This window comes from Leiobunum rupestre, chromosome 11, assembly GCF_980474605.1.
Source record: "Leiobunum rupestre chromosome 11, qqLeiRupe1.1.hap1, whole genome shotgun sequence".
NCBI lineage: Eukaryota > Metazoa > Arthropoda > Arachnida > Opiliones > Sclerosomatidae > Leiobunum > Leiobunum rupestre.
The window spans coordinates 24,259,593-24,281,336 of record NC_143394.1 but is presented as its reverse complement, the minus strand read 5'-3'; the positions used below and the strand labels follow the sequence as shown (position 1 = coordinate 24,281,336).

Genomic DNA, 21,744 nt, shown 5'->3' with positions numbered 1-21,744 from the left:
GAACATTCGTTGTTAAAGTAGAATGGAAATATTTTTAAACTTCATTTTAATATCATTGTAGTACGCTTGGCACTTGAACCAATCTCACGAGTATTTCTTAAAACGAATATCTCGTTCGCGTTTTATCGTACGAAATAAGTGGAAATTATGTAAGTGGTATGATTGATAACCTAGGCAGGAAGATAGCGCGCGCGTGCGCGGATTACCTGGGAGGCGCGGATTGCCCGGGCGCGCGGTTAATTTGAATTTAAAACATGGATTCCCTCTCCGAAATAATTCATGTACCCAAAATTGGACCGCAAGTTTTTTTCTTTTTAGGGGAATCCCTATGGGAGTTTAACATTACAATAAAGCTAATAGGTCCAGTTTGGGGTACTTTTGGTCCGAAATGGGGTACATAGGGCCGAAAATGGTGACTTTGGTCGTTTTTAGGGTACTTTTGGTCTAATTTGGTCCATTTTTGGGTACATCAGAAAAGCAGTTGGAAAAACGAAGAGCCTTTTTTTTTCTTCCACCTATCTCCAAACCCCAAAAATTTATTGCTTTAATTTATTTATCGCTTCCGTAGGTATAAAATAAGATAAAAACCACTTACCTATATTTTAATTACGGTAAATTAAAAATACTTAAAGAGTGTACTAAGTTACGTTTAAAAGAACCTTTTGTAACAATTCCAATATGTAAATATAGGTAAGAGACAAGGCTACCATCTATAGAAGCGTTTTACAGTTCATTTAAAAATCTATTTTTTTTTAAAATCATCTCGTTCGTAATTGCCTTTCTATCTCTTCAATTTTAAAAGTATCCTAATTAATTCTATATTTTTAACATTAACAAGTCTCCAAATTATACCAACTTTTAACCAATTTTCCCCAATTATTCTAATTTTACCATAAGCCAACTTAATTTCAAAACTATTGTCTATTTATGAAAATTGAGTTTTGTACGTATTTTGAATCGTTTCATTTTTATCCCTAAAATGGGTGATTTGTAGGAAATTTATATTATTTTTATTGGCTTTACGATATTTCAAGTTAATTTATAAAATTTATAAATGAGTTTAATTAAATTAATAATTAAGTTTCGTTCGTATATTGAATCGGTATTTATTTATAATAATATTTTCACCTAGATTAATTTTTTATCCCCCACACTCTCGATCTAGCTCCCTACTATACGTGTCCATTTATAATATCAAAATTGAACCATCATGAATAATCCATATAAACGTAAAAGACGCGGGCGTCTTGAAGTCCAAGTTTCGTTTCCACTGAAATAGAAACAACAAGAAGAAAGGGTCTTTCTGGTGACCTAACATTTAACATTGCTGGACGTTTTATATTTATTGTGTTCTGTTACTTATAGTCATATGGATTTCCATTCATTCGAGGAAGTTAGTGAAATAGTGGAAGAGTATAATAGTACGTGGTTAGATATGCAAGAAATAAAAGAACATTTGGACGAAATGGAAAGGCATTTAAAAAAGTGGGAATTGAAGTTAGAAGAAGCTTGTCAAAGGGAAATTGTACTGAGAAATAAAGTTAAAGATATCAAAACAAATACAATTGGATTGAAAATATTGCAAGATAGTTGGAAGGGAGCAGAGAAGTAAAGGGATAATATTGTATGTCATTGATTGGCTTAAGAACTGTTAAATAAAATATAAAATAAAATATGAAATAAAATAAAATATAAAATAAAATATGAAATAAAATAAAATATGAAATAAAATAAAATGTAAGTAGGAATACTCGGTGATAATTCTTAACGAAAAATCAAAAAAATTACTTACTTCAACCTTTCTCCCAGTTATTAGTTTCGTTTTAAACTTGGTTTACGTTTTAGTTTTACTTTGCTATTCTAGAAAATTCCAAAATTCCTTTAGAGTTTATCAGTAAAACCACTTACTTTAAGTATTTTTTTAATTAGTTCGGTCTAATAGTAGATTACGCACCTATAATCCATAATGTTTTCATTTAAATTCAAATTATAACGAATTGAAAGTTTGAAGAAAATATTAATTTAGTTTGTAAATGAAATCCTTTTATAGTACTTTGAAGGGCTCTTAATACGTTTTGAACTTCCAAAATAAATTAATGTACTAAGTTACGTTTAAAAGAACCTTTTGTAACAATTCCAATATATATATATATATATATATATATATATATATATATATATAAAAACCGTGATAAATAGTAAAACCCACTTATTTTTCAATTAATACATTTCAGATACACAAATTAATTAAATAAAAGTATTTAAATCATACAAACTAACTTCTAAAATATGAATTTAGTTCGTAAACAAAATTCTTTTAAATTACTTTGAAGGACTCTTTATACGTTTTGAACTTGAATAATATTAAAAACAATAATCTAAGATACCCTTTAAAGTTAAATTCCTTTAGTTTATCAGTGTAACCACTTACTTTAAGTATTTTTTTAATCCGTTCGGTCTAATAGTAGATTACGCACCTATAATCCATGATGTTTTCATTTACCTTTTATAGTACTCTGAAGGGCTCTTAATACGTTTTGAACTTCCAAAATAAATTAATGTACTAAGTTACGTTTAAAAGAACCTTTTGTAACAATTCCAATATATATATATATATATATATATATATATATATATATATATATATATATATATATATATATATATATATATATATATATATATAAAAACCGTGATAAATAGTAAAACCCACTTATTTTTCAATAAATACATTTCAGATACACAAATTAATTAAATAAATACTTAATTAGTGTACTAAGTTACGTTTAAAAGAACCTTTTGTAACAATTCCAATATGTAAATATAGGTATAAGGATTGAAAAAATACTTAAAGTGGTTTTACTGATAAACTCTAAAGGAATTTAACTTTAAAGGGTATCTTAGATTATTGTTTTTAATTTTATTCAAGTTGAAAACGTATTAAGAGTCCTTCAAAGTACTATAAAAGGATTTTATTTACGAACTTAATTCATATTTTCTTCAAACTTTCAATTCGCTTTTATTACTATTTAAATACGGTAAAATATAATTCTTATACACAAATATAGTCAGAAAGATACTATAAAACACTAAAATTAAAATTAAATTAAATTTGTGTGGATAAGATTTGTAAATATCATTTTGAAACTAATAACTTTCACTCTTTATTTAAGTCAAGCCAATAAAAACAATTACCTATATTTTAAATACGGTAAAATATAAATACATTTCCGATATGTAAATAGGTAGAATAACACTATGAAAAGTTCCTTTTTCTTCTTTTAATACGACAACACACAACTCTGATACGTAAATATATAAAGAAAATATAAAAAAAAATTTACTCTACGTTCGATACATTAAAATACATTTCCGATACACAAATATAGATAAAGAAATACTATAAAATGTAAAAAGGTAGAAAAATACTACACATTAACCATTATGAATTTAAGCTTACAACATCCTTCACGTATAGAGCATAACATATATGTTCAGAGTTAACTTGTTTCCTCGTTATCTTTATCGCATGTGTTTTAAATAGCGTATGGAATAAGTTAAGAATGTACTGAAATGGTGTATGTTTAAACCTCGTAGAATAAAGAGTAAAACATATGTTCAGAGTCGGCTTGATTACTAAAGCGAATAACACAGAGACGTTTCCGGTGTAGTCACGTAGGAAGAAAAATACTACAACACTCTCTATACTCTACATTCAACACGTTAAAATATACTTCCGAAATGCCAATATAGGTAGTAAAATACTACAAAATCTCTATACTTTACCTTCAATACGTTAAATTACATTCCAATATGTAAATATAGGAGGAAAAATACTACAAAAGCCTCTTTTCTTGGCGTTCAATATGTTAAAATAGATTTCTGAAATGCAAATATAGGTAGTAATTACTACTTAAAGTTGTTTTACTGATAAACTCTAAAGGAATTTAACTTTAAAGGGTATCTTAGATTATTGTTTTTAATTTTATTCAAGTTGAAAACGTATTAAGAGTCCTTCAAAGTACTATAAAAGGATTTAATTTACGAACTTAATTCATATTTTCTTCAAACTTTCAATTCGCTTTTATTACTATTTAAATACGGTAAAATATAATTCTTATACACAAATATAGTCAGAAAGATACGATAAAACACTAAAATTAAAATTAAATTAAATTTGTGTGGATAAGATTTGTAAATATCATTTTGAAACTAATAACTTTCACTCTTTATTTAAGTCAAGCCAATAAAAACAATTACCTATATTTTAAATACGGTAAAATATAAATACATTTCCGATATGTAAATAGGTAGAATAACACTATGAAAAGTTCCTTTTTCTTCTTTTAATACGACAACACACAACTCTGATACGTAAATATATAAAGAAAATATAAAAAAAATTTACTCTACGTTCGATACGTTAAAATACATTTCCGATACACAAATATAGATAAAGAAATACTATAAAATGTAAAAAGGTAGAAAAATACTACACATTAACCATTATGAATTTAAGCTTACAACATCCTTCACGTATAGAGCATAACATATATGTTCAGAGTTAACTTGTTTCCTCGTTATCTTTATCGCATGTGTTTTAAATAGCGTATGGAATAAGTTAAGAATGTACTGAAATGGTGTATGTTTAAACCTCGTAGAATAAAGAGTAAAACATATGTTCAGAGTCGGCTTGATTACTAAAGCGAATAACACAGAGACGTTTCCGGTGTAGTCACGTAGGAAGAAAAATACTACAACACTCTCTATACTCTACATTCAACACGTTAAAATATACTTCCGAAATGCCAATATAGGTAGTAAAATACTACAAAATCTCTATACTCTACCTTCAATACGTTAAATTACATTCTAATATGTAAATATAGGTAGTAAATACTACAAAAGCCTCTTTTCTTGGCGCTCAATATGTTAAAATAGATTTCTGAAATGCAAATATAGGTAGTACATACTACAAAAGCCTCTTTTCTTGGCGTTCAATATGTTAAAATAGATTTCTGAAATGCAAATATAGGTAGTAATTACTACAAAAGCCTCTTACTCTACGTTCAATACGTTAAATTAATGATATGCCTCCGATCGAATCGTTCATTTTTTCCTATTTAAATATACGCATTTAAATTAGTATTGCTTCTAGTGTTCGGCAGTCGATTAATTTTTATCCACAAATTTTCCGATTTATTTAAAAAACGTTGGTAAAAAGAATATCATTTTAACTTATTTAATTGTGTTTTTTACCCAACCAAGCATTTATTTGAATAAAAGTGGTATTTATTTAAATAACCAATAGTTAAATAAAAATTGTTAATGTTTAAATAATCGAAAATGAAAGATATTTTAATTAAAACATTTCTTAATTTCTTTATTACATAAAAATATTTACAATATTTACAAATTTTTATATTGTTTAACTTCTTTCATTTTTAAAAATGTAATTGCTTGACTTAAATAAAGCGTGAAAATTATTAGTTTCAAATGATATTTTCAAATCTTATCAACTCTAAAGTCTGTTTGTTTTATTTAAAAAATAGGCTTGTTCACTTTCGATTATTTAAACATTTAACAATTTTTATTTAACTATTGGTTATTTAAATAAATACCACTTTTATTCAAATAAATGCTTGGTTGGGTAAAAAACACAATTAAATAAGTTAAAATGATATTCTTTTTACCAACGTTTTTTAAATAAATAGGAAAATTTGTGGATAAAAATTAATCGACTGCCGAACACTAGAAGCAATTCTAATTTAAATGCGTATATTTAAATAGGAAAAAATGAACGATTCGATCGGAGGCATATCATTAATTTAACGTATTGAACGTAGAGTAAGAGGCTTTTGTAGTAATTACTACCTATATTTGCATTTCAGAAATCTATTTTAACATATTGAACGCCAAGAAAAGAGGCTTTTGTAGTATTTACTACCTATATTTGCATTTCAGAAATCTATTTTAACATATTGAGCGCCAAGAAAAGAGGCTTTTGTAGTATTTACTACCTATATTTACATATTAGAATGTAATTTAACGTATTGAAGATAGAGTATAGAGATTTTGTAGTATTTACTACCTACATTTGCATTTCAGAAATCTTTTTTAACATATTGAACGCCAAGAAAAGAGGCTTTTGTAGTATTTTTCCTCCTATATTTACATATTGGAATGTAATTTAACGTATTGAATGTAGAGTATAGAGAGTGTTGTAGTATTTTTCTTCCTACGTGACTACACCGGAAACGTCTCTGTGTTATTCGCTTTAGTAATCAAGCCGACTCTGAACATATGTTTTACTCTTTATTCTACGAGGTTTAAACATACACCATTTCAGTACATTCTTAACTTATTCCATACGCTATTTAAAACACATGCGATAAAGATAACGAGGAAACAAGTTAACTCTGAACATATATGTTATGCTCTATACGTGAAGGATGTTGTAAGCTTAAATTCATAATGGTTAATGTGTAGTATTTTTCTACCTTTTTACATTTTATAGTATTTCTTTATCTATATTTGTGTTTCGGAAATGTATTTTAACGTATCGAACGTAGAGTAAATTTTTTTTTATATTTTCTTTATATATTTACGTATCAGAGTTGTGTGTTGTCGTATTAAAAGAAGAAAAAGGAACTTTTCATAGTGTTATTCTACCTATTTACATATCGGAAATGTATTTATATTTTACCGTATTTAAAATATAGGTAATTGTTTTTATTGGCTTGACTTAAATAAAGCGTGAAAGTTATTAGTTTCAAAATGATATTTACAAATCTTATCCACACAAATTTAATTTAATTTTAATTTTAGTGTTTTATAGTATCTTTCTGACTATATTTGTGTATAAGAATTATATTTTACCGTATTTAAATAGTAATAAAAGCGAATTGAAAGTTTGAAGAAAATATGAATTAAGTTCGTAAATAAAATCCTTTTATAGTACTTTGAAGGACTCTTAATACGTTTTCAACTTGAATAAAATTAAAAACAATAATCTAAGATACCCTTTAAAGTTAAATTCCTTTAGAGTTTATCAGTAAAACCACTTTAAGTATTTTTTCAATCCTTATACCTATATTTACATATTGGAATTGTTACAAAAGGTTCTTTTAAACGTAACTTAGTACACTAATTAAGTATTTATTTAATTAATTTGTGTATCTGAAATGTATTTATTGAAAAATAAGTGGGTTTTACTATTTATCACGGTTTATATATATATATATATATATATATATATATATATATATATATATTGGAATTGTTACAAAAGGTTCTTTTAAACGTAACTTAGTACATTAATTTATTTTGGAAGTTCAAAACGTTTTAAGAGCCCTTCAGAGTACTATAAAAGGTAAATGAAAACATCATGGATTATAGGTGCGTAATCTACTATTAGACCGAACGGATTAAAAAAATACTTAAAGTAAGTGGTTACACTGATAAACTAAAGGAATTTAACTTTAAAGGGTATCTTAGATTATTGTTTTTAATATTATTCAAGTTCAAAACGTATAAAGAGTCCTTCAAAGTAATTTAAAAGAATTTTGTTTACGAACTAAATTCATATTTTAGAAGTTAGTTTGTATGATTTAAATACTTTTATTTAATTAATTTGTGTATCTGAAATGTATTAATTGAAAAATAAGTGGGTTTTACTATTTATCACGGTTTTTATATATATATATATATATATATATATATATATATATATATTAGAATTGTTACAAAAGGTTCTTTTAAACGTAACTTAGTACATTAATTTATTTTGGAAGTTCAAAACGTATTAAGAGCCCTTCAAAGTACTATAAAAGGATTTCATTTACAAGCTAAATTACTATTTTCTTCAAACTTTCAATTCGTTATAATTTGAATTTAAATGAAAACATCATGGATTATAGGTGCGTAATCTACTATTAGACCGAACTAATTAAAAAAATACTTAAAGTAAGTGGTTTTACTGATAAACTCTAAAGGAATTTTGGAATTTTCTAGAATAGCAAAGTAAAACTAAAACGTAAACCAAGTTTAAAACGCAACTAATAACTGGGAGAAAGGTTGAAGTAAGTAATTTTTTTGATTTTTCGTTAAGAATTATCACCGAGTATTCCTACTTACATTTTATTTTATTTCATATTTTATTTTATTTCATATTTTATTTTATATTTTATTTTATTTCATATTTTATTTTATATTTTATTTTATTTCATATTTTATTTTATATTTTATTTAACAGTTCTAAGCCAATCAATGACATACAATATTATCCCTTTACTTCTCTGCTCCCTTCCAACTATCTTGCAATATTTTCAATCCAATTGTATTTGTTTTGATATCTTTAACTTTATTTCTCAGTACAATTTCCCTTTGACAAGCTTCTTCTAACTTCAATTCCCACTTTTTTAAATGCTTTTCCATTTCGTCCAAATGTTCTTTTATTTCTTGCATATCTAACCACGTCCTATTATACTCTTCCACTATTTCACTAACTTCCTCGAATGAATGGAAATCCATATGACTATAAGTAACAGAACACAATAAATATAAAACGTCCAGCAATGTTAAATGTTAGGTCACCAGAAAGACCCTTTCCTCTTGTTGTTTCTATTTCAGTGGAAACGAAACTTGGACTTCAAGACGCCCGCGTCTTTTACGTTTATATGGATTATTCATGACGGTTCAATTTTGATATTATAAATGGACACGTATAGTAGGGAGAAAAATCGAGAGTGTGGGGGATAAAAAATTAATCTAGGTGAAAAAATTATTATAAATAAATACCGATTCAATATACGAACGAAACTTAATTATTAATTTAATTAAACTCATTTATAAATTTTATAAATTAACTTGAAATATCGTAAAGCCAATAAAAATAATATAAATTTCCTACAAATCACCCATTTTAGGGATAAAAATTAAACGATTCAAAATACGTACAAAACTCAATTTTCATAAATAGACAATAGTTTTGAAATTAAGTTGGCTTATGGTAAAATTAGAATAATTTAGGAAATTCTGTTAAAAATTAGTATAATTGGGGAAAATTGGTTAAAAGTTGGTATAATTTGGAGACTTGTTAATGTTAAAAATATAGAATTAATTAGGATACTTTTAAAATTGAAGAGATAGAAAGGCAATTACGAACGAGATGATGATTTTAAAAAAAAATAGATTTTTAAATGAACTGTAAAACGCTTCTATAGATGGTAGCCTTGTCTCTTACCTATATTTACATATTGGAATTGTTACAAAAGGTTCTTTTAAACGTAACTTAGTACACTAATTAAGTATTTTTAATTTACCGTAATTAAAATATAGGTAAGTGGTTTTTATCTTATTTTATACCTACGGAAGCGATAAATAAATTAAAGCAATAAATTTTGGGGTTTGGAGATGGGTGGAAGAAAAAAAAAGGCTCTTCGAGTAGTGTTATAAATGAGAGAACGCTCTATGAGGCACTAATGAGGTATCTGGGCGCCGGGCATCGTACCTCACAGAAATAACATGGGGCACTATTTGACGGTGTCTAGAAAAAAAAGTACCGGTTCAACATCGACGCGTTTGAGACACCTAATAAGGCACCGGGACACCGGCACCGTGCCTCATAGAAATAACATGGGGCACCATTTGACGGTGACCGGCACCGTGCCTCATAGAAATAACATGGGACACTTTTTGACGGTGTCTAGAAATAACATGGGGCACTATTTGACGGTGTCTAGAAAAAAGGACCGGCTCAACATCGACGCGTTCGCCGACCGTAAATCCTCATAGAATTAACATTAAGTATTATTTAACGGTATCTCACGACCACCATGCCGCATAGAATTAACATGGGGAATTATATTGACGGTATTTGATGCGTACACCGGTCGTAAATGTACTGCGAGAGAGCTGTGAGTACCGTATCTCATAGAAAATACATGGAGACGAGGATTTGAATATTGACCGTGAATTGTTCAATCGCGTATTGCGTGGATATACCCTTAATTTACAAAGCCTGCTTAATCTGCTGTTTCGAACGTGGTGGTATAATCCTAATTGTTTAAGGCGTGGTACAAAGTGCAACAAAGTTTACTATAAAAGCCAGAATTTTCCTTTAAAATATCATTCGGAATTAGGATCCCTGAGTCTCTTACACCTTAGAATTCGAATACTCAGAAGATGTAAGTAGAAACCTTTCCACATTAAATTACTTTAAGTAATTTCTAACGATTTCGATACCCCTTTTAGGAACGTCGGTAAGGTTTTCCCTATTTCTACTACGAAGGGGGTATCGGTAACCCCAGACTGTCATATTCACGTCGGTACTTTGGATGGTAGTGTTGGAATTGAGTTGACGGAAAGTCAGTTCAAGCAACTACGGAGAGCAAGCGGTCAAATTACTACGTTCTTGGAAGACGATTCGATCCCAAATTCTACGTGGTTCTTTGAAGGATCAGAAACGAGACGAGTCGAGCTATGCATTTTCCAAACGCGGAAGGTAGTGGACGTGAGAGAAATAATCCTTGGAACTGGGACCAACTACGGAAAGCACATCTTAACCAAACAGGGCTTTACTGTCACGCAATACCCCTGGAAGACGTTGATGGATAAATACGACGAAGTGATGACGTATCACAACGAAGTAAAACGCGTCTTCAATGATATTAAAGGAGTCGTTCTGACCGCGATTACAGACTACGTGAATAAGCAATGCGAAGGTTGCAAAATTGATCATCCCTCACAAAGGCAGCACGATTGTCTGATGATTGATTGGAACTCTCGTTTAGATATACATTTGTTTGACGCGATGGATAGAATTAGTTATTCCGAAATCACTTTAAAACTTGACACGTTTTTAAGCGAGGACTTTCGCGATACTATATTGACTTTCATAATGTGCAACGCTAAAAAAATGTTGTATAAAAATGAAGACTTTTGAATTTGTCAATAAAAAACTTGAGTATTAAAAACTGGGCTCTTTATTTTGTAGCTCATTTAGAGACATGGAACCAGTAATGAAACATCCGTTCACCGGGCTCGTCGCTGGGCCCACGCAATGTGGAAAGTCCCACTTCCTTGCTAAATTAATTAAACATAATGAGTCGTGCATTGCTCCTCCACCTCAAAGAATAGTTTGGTGTTATACTGAGTACCAAGAGAAATTATTTAATTCGGTATTGGAGCATAATCCTACCGTAGAGTTTCACGAGGGTTTATTAGACCCAAACAATTTAAATCCGACGATTAGAAATTTTGTAATTCTCGATGATCTCTTATGTGAAATAGCGAATAACAAAGACGTCACAAATTTATTTATACGAGGTTCGCATCATCGTAACACGTCCGTACTGATTTTAATGCAAAATTTGTTTTATCACGGGAAAGAAGTTAGAACTCTCAATTTGAATTCACAGTACCTCGTCATTTTCCGTTCGGCTAGAGACGTTTCCAGCGTGCTAAATATCGCTAAACAAATTTCACCGGCTAATACCAAATTCGTTGTTGACGCGTTTCGTCAAGCCGTGGTGAAACCATACGGTTATTTATTCATCGACTTGAAACCAAATACCGCAGATGAATATCGGCTGCGAACGGGGATTATACCGGGAGAAGAAGCCGCGATTTTCATCCCGAAATAAAATCAAAATGACTATAGCAACGTCAAAACGTGTGTGTAAAAACTTGGATTTTTTAAAATATTTGAGCACGTGTAATGTGAAACAGAGGAAAGCTATCATTAAACTAGCGAATCGCGACGCCATCTTAGCGCTGGTCGAATGTTGTATAAATGTACTACGCGGGAACATTCAGTTAACAGATGGACAAAAGAGTCGATTGAAGAAACATCGTAAAGCCTTACATCATCTTTGCGCAAAAATTCCTCTCGCTAAAAGAAAACAGATTCTAGTTCAAAAGGGGGGATTTCTCCCGTTTTTGTTAGCTCCACTTCTTTCAATCGTTAGCTCAGTCGCCGGCGCTGCGATAAGCCGCGCCATTAATAAATAAATGGCCCGAAAAATGATTTTAGTGTCTGAAGACGCTTTACGTCGAATGAAGAATGCTACTCCCGAAGATGTTCCCAGTGAAATACCATCCTTGGATAAAGAAATGAAAACGATCCTCGACGATCCCAATATGACCGAATCCGAAAAATTAACGTTATATAATCAAACTTTGCAGCGACACATAATATCTAATCGCCAACCAGTTGAAAAACAACAGACTGTTAAAAACAAAACGTGGTACGAAGAAATTGCGACGTCTATTCCGTCAAGTATGCTTACCGACGCGATATCGTTGTACAATTGGACATTACGTTTTATTTCGTGGAACGAACTCGGTGAAATGACATTTGGAGGACGAGTCGTTTCTGGATCAAACGTAATCGATTTAATTTACGATGCGGTTAGAAAAACCAAGTCAAATTCCGACCCTACAGGATTCAAGAACTTCTACGAAGTATTGCAAAACAATAATGTACCAAAAAAATATATCAAGAATCCTACTAGAATAAGTTCTTTAAAATCGTTATCTTTTAACACGTCACCACCTAGACAAAATCAGTGGGTGACGATTTGAATGTATTTACCAATAAAACATTTAACCACCAGTTACTGTTATTTAGTTCAATCCCATATCTCATAATGGATGGTTGCACGGAAGTTGTAGCTGAAAGTATCGTATCCACATTAACTATATCATTTTCGAAAAATCCAAAACTATTAACCGTCGTTTTAATTATATTAATTTTTGTAATAGTCGAATTATTCGATTTCTTAATATTGTACTACACGACACCCACACATGGAAATTACACTAATTACGGATAAGCTAGAGAAGATCTATTACGACGTAGCGGACTCTGGCGGGTACGTTGGCGTTCGCGGACTATATCGTTCCGCTCGAGAAAAGGGTATCAAAGTTACGTTGAAAAATGTGAGGGAATTTTTACAAAACCAAGATACCTATACTCTACATAAAAATGCAAAGTGGCGATACAAACGAAATAAAACGATAGTGTACGGCATTGACGATCAATGGCAAGCCGACCTCATTGACCTCCAGAAACTTTCCAGGCTAAACAATGGGTATCGCTATATTCTCGCGTGTATTGATATTTTTAGTAAGTACGCTTACGTCGAACCGGTGAAAAATAAGAAAGGAGAGACTATAGTGAACGCTCTAAAAAAGATATTAGATGGTGAAAGGAAACCAAAGCGAATGCAGAGTGACCACGGGAATGAGTTTGTTTGTAAAGCCGTTCAATCCGAATTAAATTCCCGCGAAATAGAATTTTTCGCGACGAACTCTGAAGTGAAAGCCAGCATCGTTGAGCGGTTTATTCGATCGTTTAAATCGAGAATGTATCGATATTTTACAAGGAAAAATACTTATAAGTACGTTGACGTGCTTCAAGAATTAGTTAGCGCCTATAATAACAGTTATCACCGAGCAATTAAATGTAAACCCGTCAATGTAAATCCCGAAAATTCGAAAATAACTTGGAAAAATTTGTAAGGAGATATAGACTTTAGTCCTCCGATAAAGTACGACTTCGAAATTGGAGACATTGTCAGAATAAGCAAAAACAAGGGACTATTCGAAAAAGGATATCTCCCGAATTATTCGGAAGAATTATTTCGAGTGATTAAGCAGATACCGAGACAACCGCCGGTATATAAACTGGAGGCGCTAGATTCGGAGCCCATTTTAGGAATTTTTTACAAAGAAGAAGTACAAAAGGTGGGGAAAGATCTTGACACTTGCGCGTTCAAAATTGAAAAAGTGCTCAGGAGGCGACGGAAATCTGATCATTCAGTCGAGTTACTCGTACGCTGGAAGGGGTACGAACCGCAATTTGATAGTTGGGTTCAAGAAGTAGACTTAGAATGAGTTTCTATATCACTCTACCATCCGATTCTTCGCTGAATTACTTTCCGGGTAATACTCTGAGCAAATTCAGAGCTTACCTGAGAATGTTCAGCTGAATGGACCTTACGAAGTAGGTTTAGCGGAAATAAGTTATCCTAGAACGTGGAATAATATCAAAGAAGAACGGGTAGTGCGAGTTGGTTCGGATGATATCAAACTGGAAGATTTTAGGTATATACCTAGAGCAAATTTCTCTTCTATCGAAGATTTACTTGAAATGTTAAAATTTGAGAATAAAAGGGTCGAGTTCAAATACCATAAACATCTGAAACGAGTTGAGGTTCATATAACTAAGAGTTTTTACTGTATCATCCCTCCCGATATAGCGATGATGTTGGGATTTTCTCTTAAGCAAGAAGGTGAATTTGAAATTAGAAAATCTTCGTTAGCCCCTTATACCGTAGATATGGACGTAGGATTACATTCATTGTTTGTCTATTCTGACATCGTTGAAAATACGATCGTGGGGGACAGGAACGTCCCTCTTTTAAGAATTATTAACGTGAAAGGAAAAGACGGGGAAACTGTGAATACTGAATTTTCTCGTCCACATTACCTACCCGCCGCTTCTTCCAACATACAAACTATCGAGATTAATCTTATGGACGACTTGGGGAACCCCGTGCAATTTGAACGTGGAAAGGTGCACGTTACTCTACATTTTAGACCGCGGAGGGCCTGGCTCGCTCTATAATAGCGAGTGTCGGGAACAAGTAGTCCTCAGTTTAATGAAAAGTAACGAATGACGAACATCATGAGACGGCCGCAATACATTTCCTCCGTAAGCGATTACGAGAGGTACTATTTAAATCAGGCTGGATACGGATCAATCCCCGTGTATCACGGCGTGGGTGTCCAGAGAGGCTATGGATTGGGTAACATACTCGCTTCGGCATTTCGTCGTGCCATGCCGCTTTTGAAGCGCGGAGCCCAGTTTCTAGGAAGAAAATTTCTCGATACTGGAGCGAAAGTCGTGTCTGACGTCGCTAGCGGTATCCCAATTAAATCATCGCTAGCGAAGAGATCTAAGAGCGCTGGTAAAGAGACATTGTTATCAGCCGCGGAAGCCGTTACGCAAATGACGGGATCTGGAATTAAAAAGAGGCGTAGAGCATCGCGCAAAGTCACTCGAGCTAAAACCAAGAAGAAGAAAGCATCGTGCCGATCTTACTCCGATATATTTTCATAAAGTCTTAGAATGGCGTTGATACATCCGAACTCTAGTGGTTGCGTGAATTCCGAATTGGACCTTTTCGAAGTCCCGTTAACGCAAACGGGGATTATCGGTGGCGAATGGGTCGAATACCACCCCATTTCCAGCATTAGCAACAATTCAGCGTTAACGTTTTGCATTAGTGGGAATTCCGAAGCGTACATCGACCTATCACAAACTCTCCTTCACGTTCAGGTGGATGTGAAATTGGAAAACGGATCTTACCCTAAAGCCGCCGTTGTTACTCCGGCGGGTGTGGTTACGACCCCGGCGGATAATGTAGCCCCCATCAATATGTTTTTGCACAGTCTATTTCCCGAAGTCCACTTATTTTTAAACGAAAAATCAGTTACTCCTTCCGCTCAGAATTACCCGTACAAAAGTATGATTCAACTATGTTAACATTTGGAGACTCTGCTAAAACGAGTCATCTTACCAGCGGCCTATTCTATCGCGACACGGCGTACGAGTTCAACGATTTCGTGAACAATAAAGGTTTCTTACAAAGAGCCACCTTCGCTCAAAAGGGAACTATAGATATGATCGGCGCTCTTCATTTAGATATTTGTCAACAGCCGCGCTTCCTTTTGAACTTGGTGGATTTAAAATTTGTTTTTGGGAAATCAAATACCGAATTTTGTTTACACTCTGACGTAAAATGTAAATTGGACATTAAATCAGCTTCGTTGTATTTGAGGAAAGTCAAGTTAATTCCCGAAATCCCACTATCACACGCCAAAGTGTTACAAATGTCGAGAGCGAAGTACCCAATTTCCCGCACGGAAGTGATGTCGTTTTCGATTCCGAGAGGCAACATGAGCGTCGTGCAAGATCATTTATTTACAGGACAAATTCCGAATAAAGTCGTAATCGGGATGGTTGAGCAAAACGCGTTTCTGGGTGAACTTAAATCGTCGCCATATAATTTCCAGCATTTCAATTTAAACCACATTGGTTTGTTCGTCGACGGCAGTAGCGTACCACATAAAGCCCTAACACCTAACTTCGCGGAGCGTAGCTACATCCAAGCGTACACCAATTTATTTCTTCAAACGGGTCAGTGGAACATTGACGAGGGAAACCAAATAAGTCGCGAAGATTACGCCGGTGGAAATTGCCTTTTCGTCTACGATTTGACTGCCGATTTAATGAACAATGCCTCTCATTTTCATCTTGTAAAAAACGGAAATTTGAGGCTGGAAATGAAATTCGCTTCCGCGTTACCCGAAACGATTGCCGTAATTGTTTACGCGGATTTCCAGAGTTTGATTGAAATTGATAAGAACCGAACCGTAATCTTCGACTAGAATGGACACAATGCAGCTAACGAGAATTTTGGAGAAAGATAATTTCACCAGAGACTTATTTCGAGGCGTATTCGCCGCGGACCAACTACCAAAGTTCGTGACGACGTTTCCATCTCTGTATATCGTGAACACGGATACGTCGAATGACGATGGTCAGCACTGGATAGTTTTGTATTTCTCGAAGAATAATACAAATACCGAGATGTTCGACTCCTACGGTAACCCCCCAGATATGTTTCGCTTTAATGACTTTGTCGAAAGAAATAGTAAAACTGTGACATTTAACTCTTTACAACTTCAAGGAAATCGAAGCGTGACGTGTGGAGGTTTTTGCGTGTATTTTGCTCTTAATAGATGTAGGGGTGTAAAAATGTTCGATATTGTGACTAGATTTTCTAAATAAAAAATGTAAATGATAAAATGATAAAAGAATTTATGTATTCAAGGTATTCAATAAATTTTCAATAACTTAGTAAAACTTCTTTAATTTACATTTTACATTCAAAATAACACCAGTGGGTTTGTTTGGTGATCTCCGCAGTCTACATTACATCAAAGTAAAAATTTAAAAAGTTAGTTACATTTTTACGTTAAATTAAAAATATCATTTAAATAAGATAGTTTCATTTTATTTACATTACGCTTTAAGTTCAAAATATATTTTTAATAGAAATACAATAGAAGACTGAACTATTGGCGATTTAAAATATCGATCCAGTAATGACCATGCGATAGGGTTCGAATGCCGTCCCCCAAAATATACCTTTTATTATCGCATGGATTAAGAGACATTTTGTTTTGGGAGACGGTAAATAGCTGATGCCTCTGATTGACGATCCGCTTCATAGAATTGCTCGTAATTCGAGTAGCCACGAGGCAGTCGCGGTAACTCGAGTGTCGGATATCCTTTTCCACTACTCGCTTACAAACACCTTTCGCGGTTTTTTTCTCCCCCCTTTCCGAAAGGATGGAGTACATTTTGGGGCGGAGCCCAACGAACTCCCGTATAGGGATCCCATCCATTTCATCTTTCATCTTTCCAATGACTTTTTTGTTTACGTCATTGAAAAGAGGATGATTCGTGGGATACCCCGAGAAATCGAAGAGATGGGAGGAATTTCCGAAGTCCGTGTAAACGTCCTCCGTTTGTATATTGTACGCCAGGCTGTCCGTGTCCGTGAAAAGTAATCGGACCTTTTCACCGTAGGTCTTGCGCATGTACTCGTAATGAAACTCGTACATGGTTAGTTTCGAAAGATCCAAAACGGTGAAACCAGTGTAAATTGGTCTATTCAAAGTAAGTGACTTCTTCTTCATATGAATACCCACGAGTTCGTTGTGGAAAATCGTGAATTTTTCAAATGCCGGAGAAGACGCTTTCTTAATAGCCCGCTCAGGTGTTTGTACGAGATGGAAATCTATCCGATTTCTCAAGTTCTCCATTGTTTTACCTATTATTGAAACGAAATGAGATTAGTACTTATTATTCCGATAATTTGTATACGTGGCTACTTGCGTATAAACTAAATTACATTTATTAAACCAAAAGAATTTATTTCGCGCAATAAATACTGTTGGTAAAAAAAAATAATCTACTTATTTTTCATTTACTTTGATTAATAACGTACCAAAACAGGAGTTGTTTAAAAGTTTGAAAAAATCTTTTTCAAAACTGTTTTTGGCAAGTTTCCTCTTTTCGGTATTGAAATTTATGAATGGGCGAAGCCAGGGAGACTGATGGAAAGAGAGTATTCTGTGAACTTTCGTGAGTTTAAGTCCCTTCGATACGTAGTATTTTAAATTACGATAGTGAACTACGTATCGCTCTTTGTTGTTGAGATTAGGGACGAGCTTAGGCAGAGTGTCTTTTGCGGGGAGGTTTAATCTTTGAAGCATCAGTTTGTAATAGGAAGAAAATTGATCCGTAGTTATTCTTTGAGATTCGGGTGCGAGGGGGTAGCAGTTGTGTTCATGATGTAACTCAACGGGGTATTCCAAGTCGACTTCCAAAATGAAGCCGTAGGGAGACTCGTGCGATAAAGTAAGCACATGTTTATGGGTGTAGTCGAGTAGGTCTTCGACGGGAACCCAAGCGAACCTACTCGTGGGTAAGTAATCGACCATGGCGAACCCGTAGAGATTATTTTTGTCGAGGTACATGATGTAATTACACTCTTTATTGGGGTCGTAGCTTTCGGGGATGTACGGGTTATTGGCTTCGGCGTAGCGGTGACTAATCATCGAAACTCCTCCCCGAATGCCACGTTCAATAAACAAGTGCATGTCAATATCGAGTAGTAGCTCCAACTTCACTTTTGTCATGTGGAGGGCTGACTCCCAGGCAAACCCAGGTCCCTTGTACGCGTGCGCGCAATCTAGGCCGTAGTATTCTACACACATAGCGCGGAAACTCTCGAATACGTCAGCGAGTTGGAGGGTATCCGCCTGCACGTACAAATCGTGTAGTTCACCTGTTGAAGAATTTTATCACTACCACTATTACATTTAGTAATAGAATAGGGCTATAAATAATACCTAGATTTTGTATGTTAAAAATGTTCCACACTTGGCGGACATTTTCGTAACTCTCATCCGTTAAATGTTCGCCAGTGAGGGTGTTGAAAAATGTCTCTTTGGGTGGTAGTGCTGTCTCTTCAAACTTGTCTACGTCACTCATGTAGTCGTAGGGATACGTTAACTTTTTGAGCAAATACGGGATTTGATGAGTTGGATAGAAAGAGCTCAAGATGGGGAATTTTTCTTGACCTCCAGTGGCTAAATTTGAAATTAAAGTTTCGAGACTAGCGGGCATAAAGCGAATAGAATCGATGAAACGGAGGCGACCGAAAGTGAAGCTGATATACGGTTCGGCGTTAGATGGAATACAGGAAATGTTTACACTTTTTATCAACCCAATCCTTTGCATGATAAGATGGGCATCGTATCTGAAATTTTATATAAACACGTTATAGTTTGTAAATATTGGAATTAAAGAAAAAATACAATACCGTGATAAATTATGCATGATGACCGGCGTGAAATTTCCCACTCGCAACTTTAGATTACAAGAATTATGCGCGACTCCCCGGAAACGTCCTAATAATTATAATTACGCGTTAACTTATTTATATCTAAAATAATCAAACACGTAAGTCGTACCGGTATAATGACAATGATCTCTGACTGCCGGATCATCTTGCGTAAGAATTTTCTGACACACGTAACATTGTGTCGCGGTACGGCACAATTCTTCTTCGACTGGTGTGAGATTCATTGGAATATTTTCCTTCAATAATTTGGTGATGGTGCTCCGTTCCATCAACAAACTTTCAAGAAAAATGTCGATAGCGTCGGTTCCCCTATACGTAACAGGGGCATTTGGCTTTCCTGTAATAATGATAAACGTCGCAGCGAAAATAAACTTTTTAATGAAACCAAATATAAATACCGTCGGGTCCTATTACGACGTAACTAAAACCACAAGCTACGTTGTTGATGATAGTGAGGAATCGGGTAAACAAGACTGGATTCTGTCAATTATAGATTCAAAATCCGCGTAAATGACGTAGGGAACCTAAAAATAAATGTGTTAAGCTCTTAAATTCATGAATTTCCGAAATTATTTTTTACCTTTTGAAGCCAATCAATTTTTTCGAATTTTAAAACGGGATTTTTGTGTGGCATTTTGACAAGTTGGGGGTCGTGAACGTTGCAGTTTTTCACGTGTTCACTATGGTTTCTAGCACTATTTTGTCCTGAAAAGCGATGTAAGCAATAACGACACACGTAAATTTTCCCGTTATGGTTTGTGAAATGACTCAATAGTCGACTAATATCCGTAATTAGGCAAAAATGTTGGTTTCCTTTTGACTTGAGATAAAGCAGATCTATTTGCCGATCTTCGGGGGCTCTGTTTTCGCTTACATGAAGAGGAAAAACTACTTTTTCGTAGCCGTAAACGTTGATAGATAGATTATTTTTATTTTCAAATTTTTTGAGTTTAAAATGATTTAATTCGAAAGGAAACGAAATGTCACTGCAGTCTAATTCTTTTTCAAACATCACGTATTTATTCTGATTATCGCGATGGGAATTTGGAGGTTGTGGATTAAGTTTAGCGAGGACGCACCACAAGAAACACTTTTGGTCTTTGGTTTTAATATTTAATACTCCTTTGCTGGTATTATTGAGCTCAGGGGGGAGATTTATATACGTACCCCCGACCAGCGGTATGTACGCTATATTATCGATTTGAAGAAACAAGATACGATCTATGGTCCAGCCACTGCCCATATCTTGGAATTCCTCAATCGCGTGTGTTATTTGCTTCACACACGAGTCTATTTGTGTTGGTATTACATCTGGTAAAAGTGTTGCTTGAGTTTTGCACCGGAAATACGGTAATGCCTCGACTTCCGCACCATCGTTCAATTCGCGTACGTATCTCACGCGAATAAAAATGTTCCACTTTAAGCCCCGCTTCTTATTTAAGTGATTTTTTAAATACTTCATTAATGCTGGTTTTAATGTTAAAATTAATATTTCGGAGTCTGTTTGGGTCGTTTTCGGAGTATACCGCGAACTGACGATAGCGTCCTCAAGAACGGAGACTTCTTCGATGTTTTGAAGAAAATCGTCCGCCGATTGCTCGGATACGCCGACGGTTAGGAGATTTTGAAGCGGTTGGGGGTTGTCTTGATATCGGTGGTCTGGTGTGGCTGAAAGTGGGCTAAGCTGATGAACTCGCGAATGTTGAATTAATTTGTATCTTCGCGCAAAACTAATGTTACAGGTTGAACAAACATATTTTACATTTTCGTGTTGTTCTCGTACGTGGCGATTTAAAATTGACTTTTTAGAAAACTGTTTCGCGCATACGGTACACGGAAACATTTGTATGGTCTAGCTGTTTATCGCAACTGGTAAAGAGTGGAGGACTGACCCGATCTTTTATACCCTCCACTTTCATGCCTATAGATCTGATATGTGTTAGACTCTGAACTCCATATATGTGAGATATTTTTATTTATAAAAACTCTATGTATCCCACTGTAGATTTTGTAATATGATAACGTTAACCAATATTTCCAGTATTATTTTGAATTTTTTTTTAATTGGTGTTCACTGACATATCCATTACTATTCAGTGGTACATCTATTCAGAACTAAAATATAATATGTCTTTTATATGTAAGAAAAAAAAACATTTTTTTTGCATTTATTTATTTATTTTTAAAATTATAAATTTTGAAAGTCTTCTCCGAGAGTTTGCTTTATGACGTCTTC

The 21,744-nt window shown here is 33.6% G+C and overlaps 2 protein-coding genes across 2 annotated transcripts; one reads left to right on the top strand and one right to left on the bottom strand.

Moving 5' to 3' along the window:
- Positions 1 to 15,966: 15,966 nt before the first annotated feature.
- Positions 15,967 to 16,458, top strand: LOC149922024 (uncharacterized protein F54H12.2-like). Its single transcript, XM_090162216.1, has one exon. The coding sequence runs from the start codon at positions 15,967 to 15,969 to the stop codon at positions 16,456 to 16,458; it is 492 nt and encodes a 163-aa protein (XP_090018342.1).
- A 289-nt stretch (positions 16,459 to 16,747) lies between these two features.
- LOC149922023 (uncharacterized) lies at positions 16,748 to 21,427 on the bottom strand. The gene is made up of 9 exons (XM_090162215.1): positions 21,401 to 21,427; positions 21,046 to 21,192; positions 19,907 to 19,988; positions 19,618 to 19,845; positions 19,467 to 19,554; positions 18,994 to 19,403; positions 18,087 to 18,929; positions 17,222 to 17,909; positions 16,748 to 16,853 (listed from the first exon to the last, which is right to left on the bottom strand). The coding sequence occupies exons 1-9, from the start codon at positions 21,425 to 21,427 to the stop codon at positions 16,748 to 16,750; spliced, it is 2,619 nt and encodes an 872-aa protein (XP_090018341.1).
- Between the last annotated feature and the right edge of the window lie 317 nt (positions 21,428 to 21,744).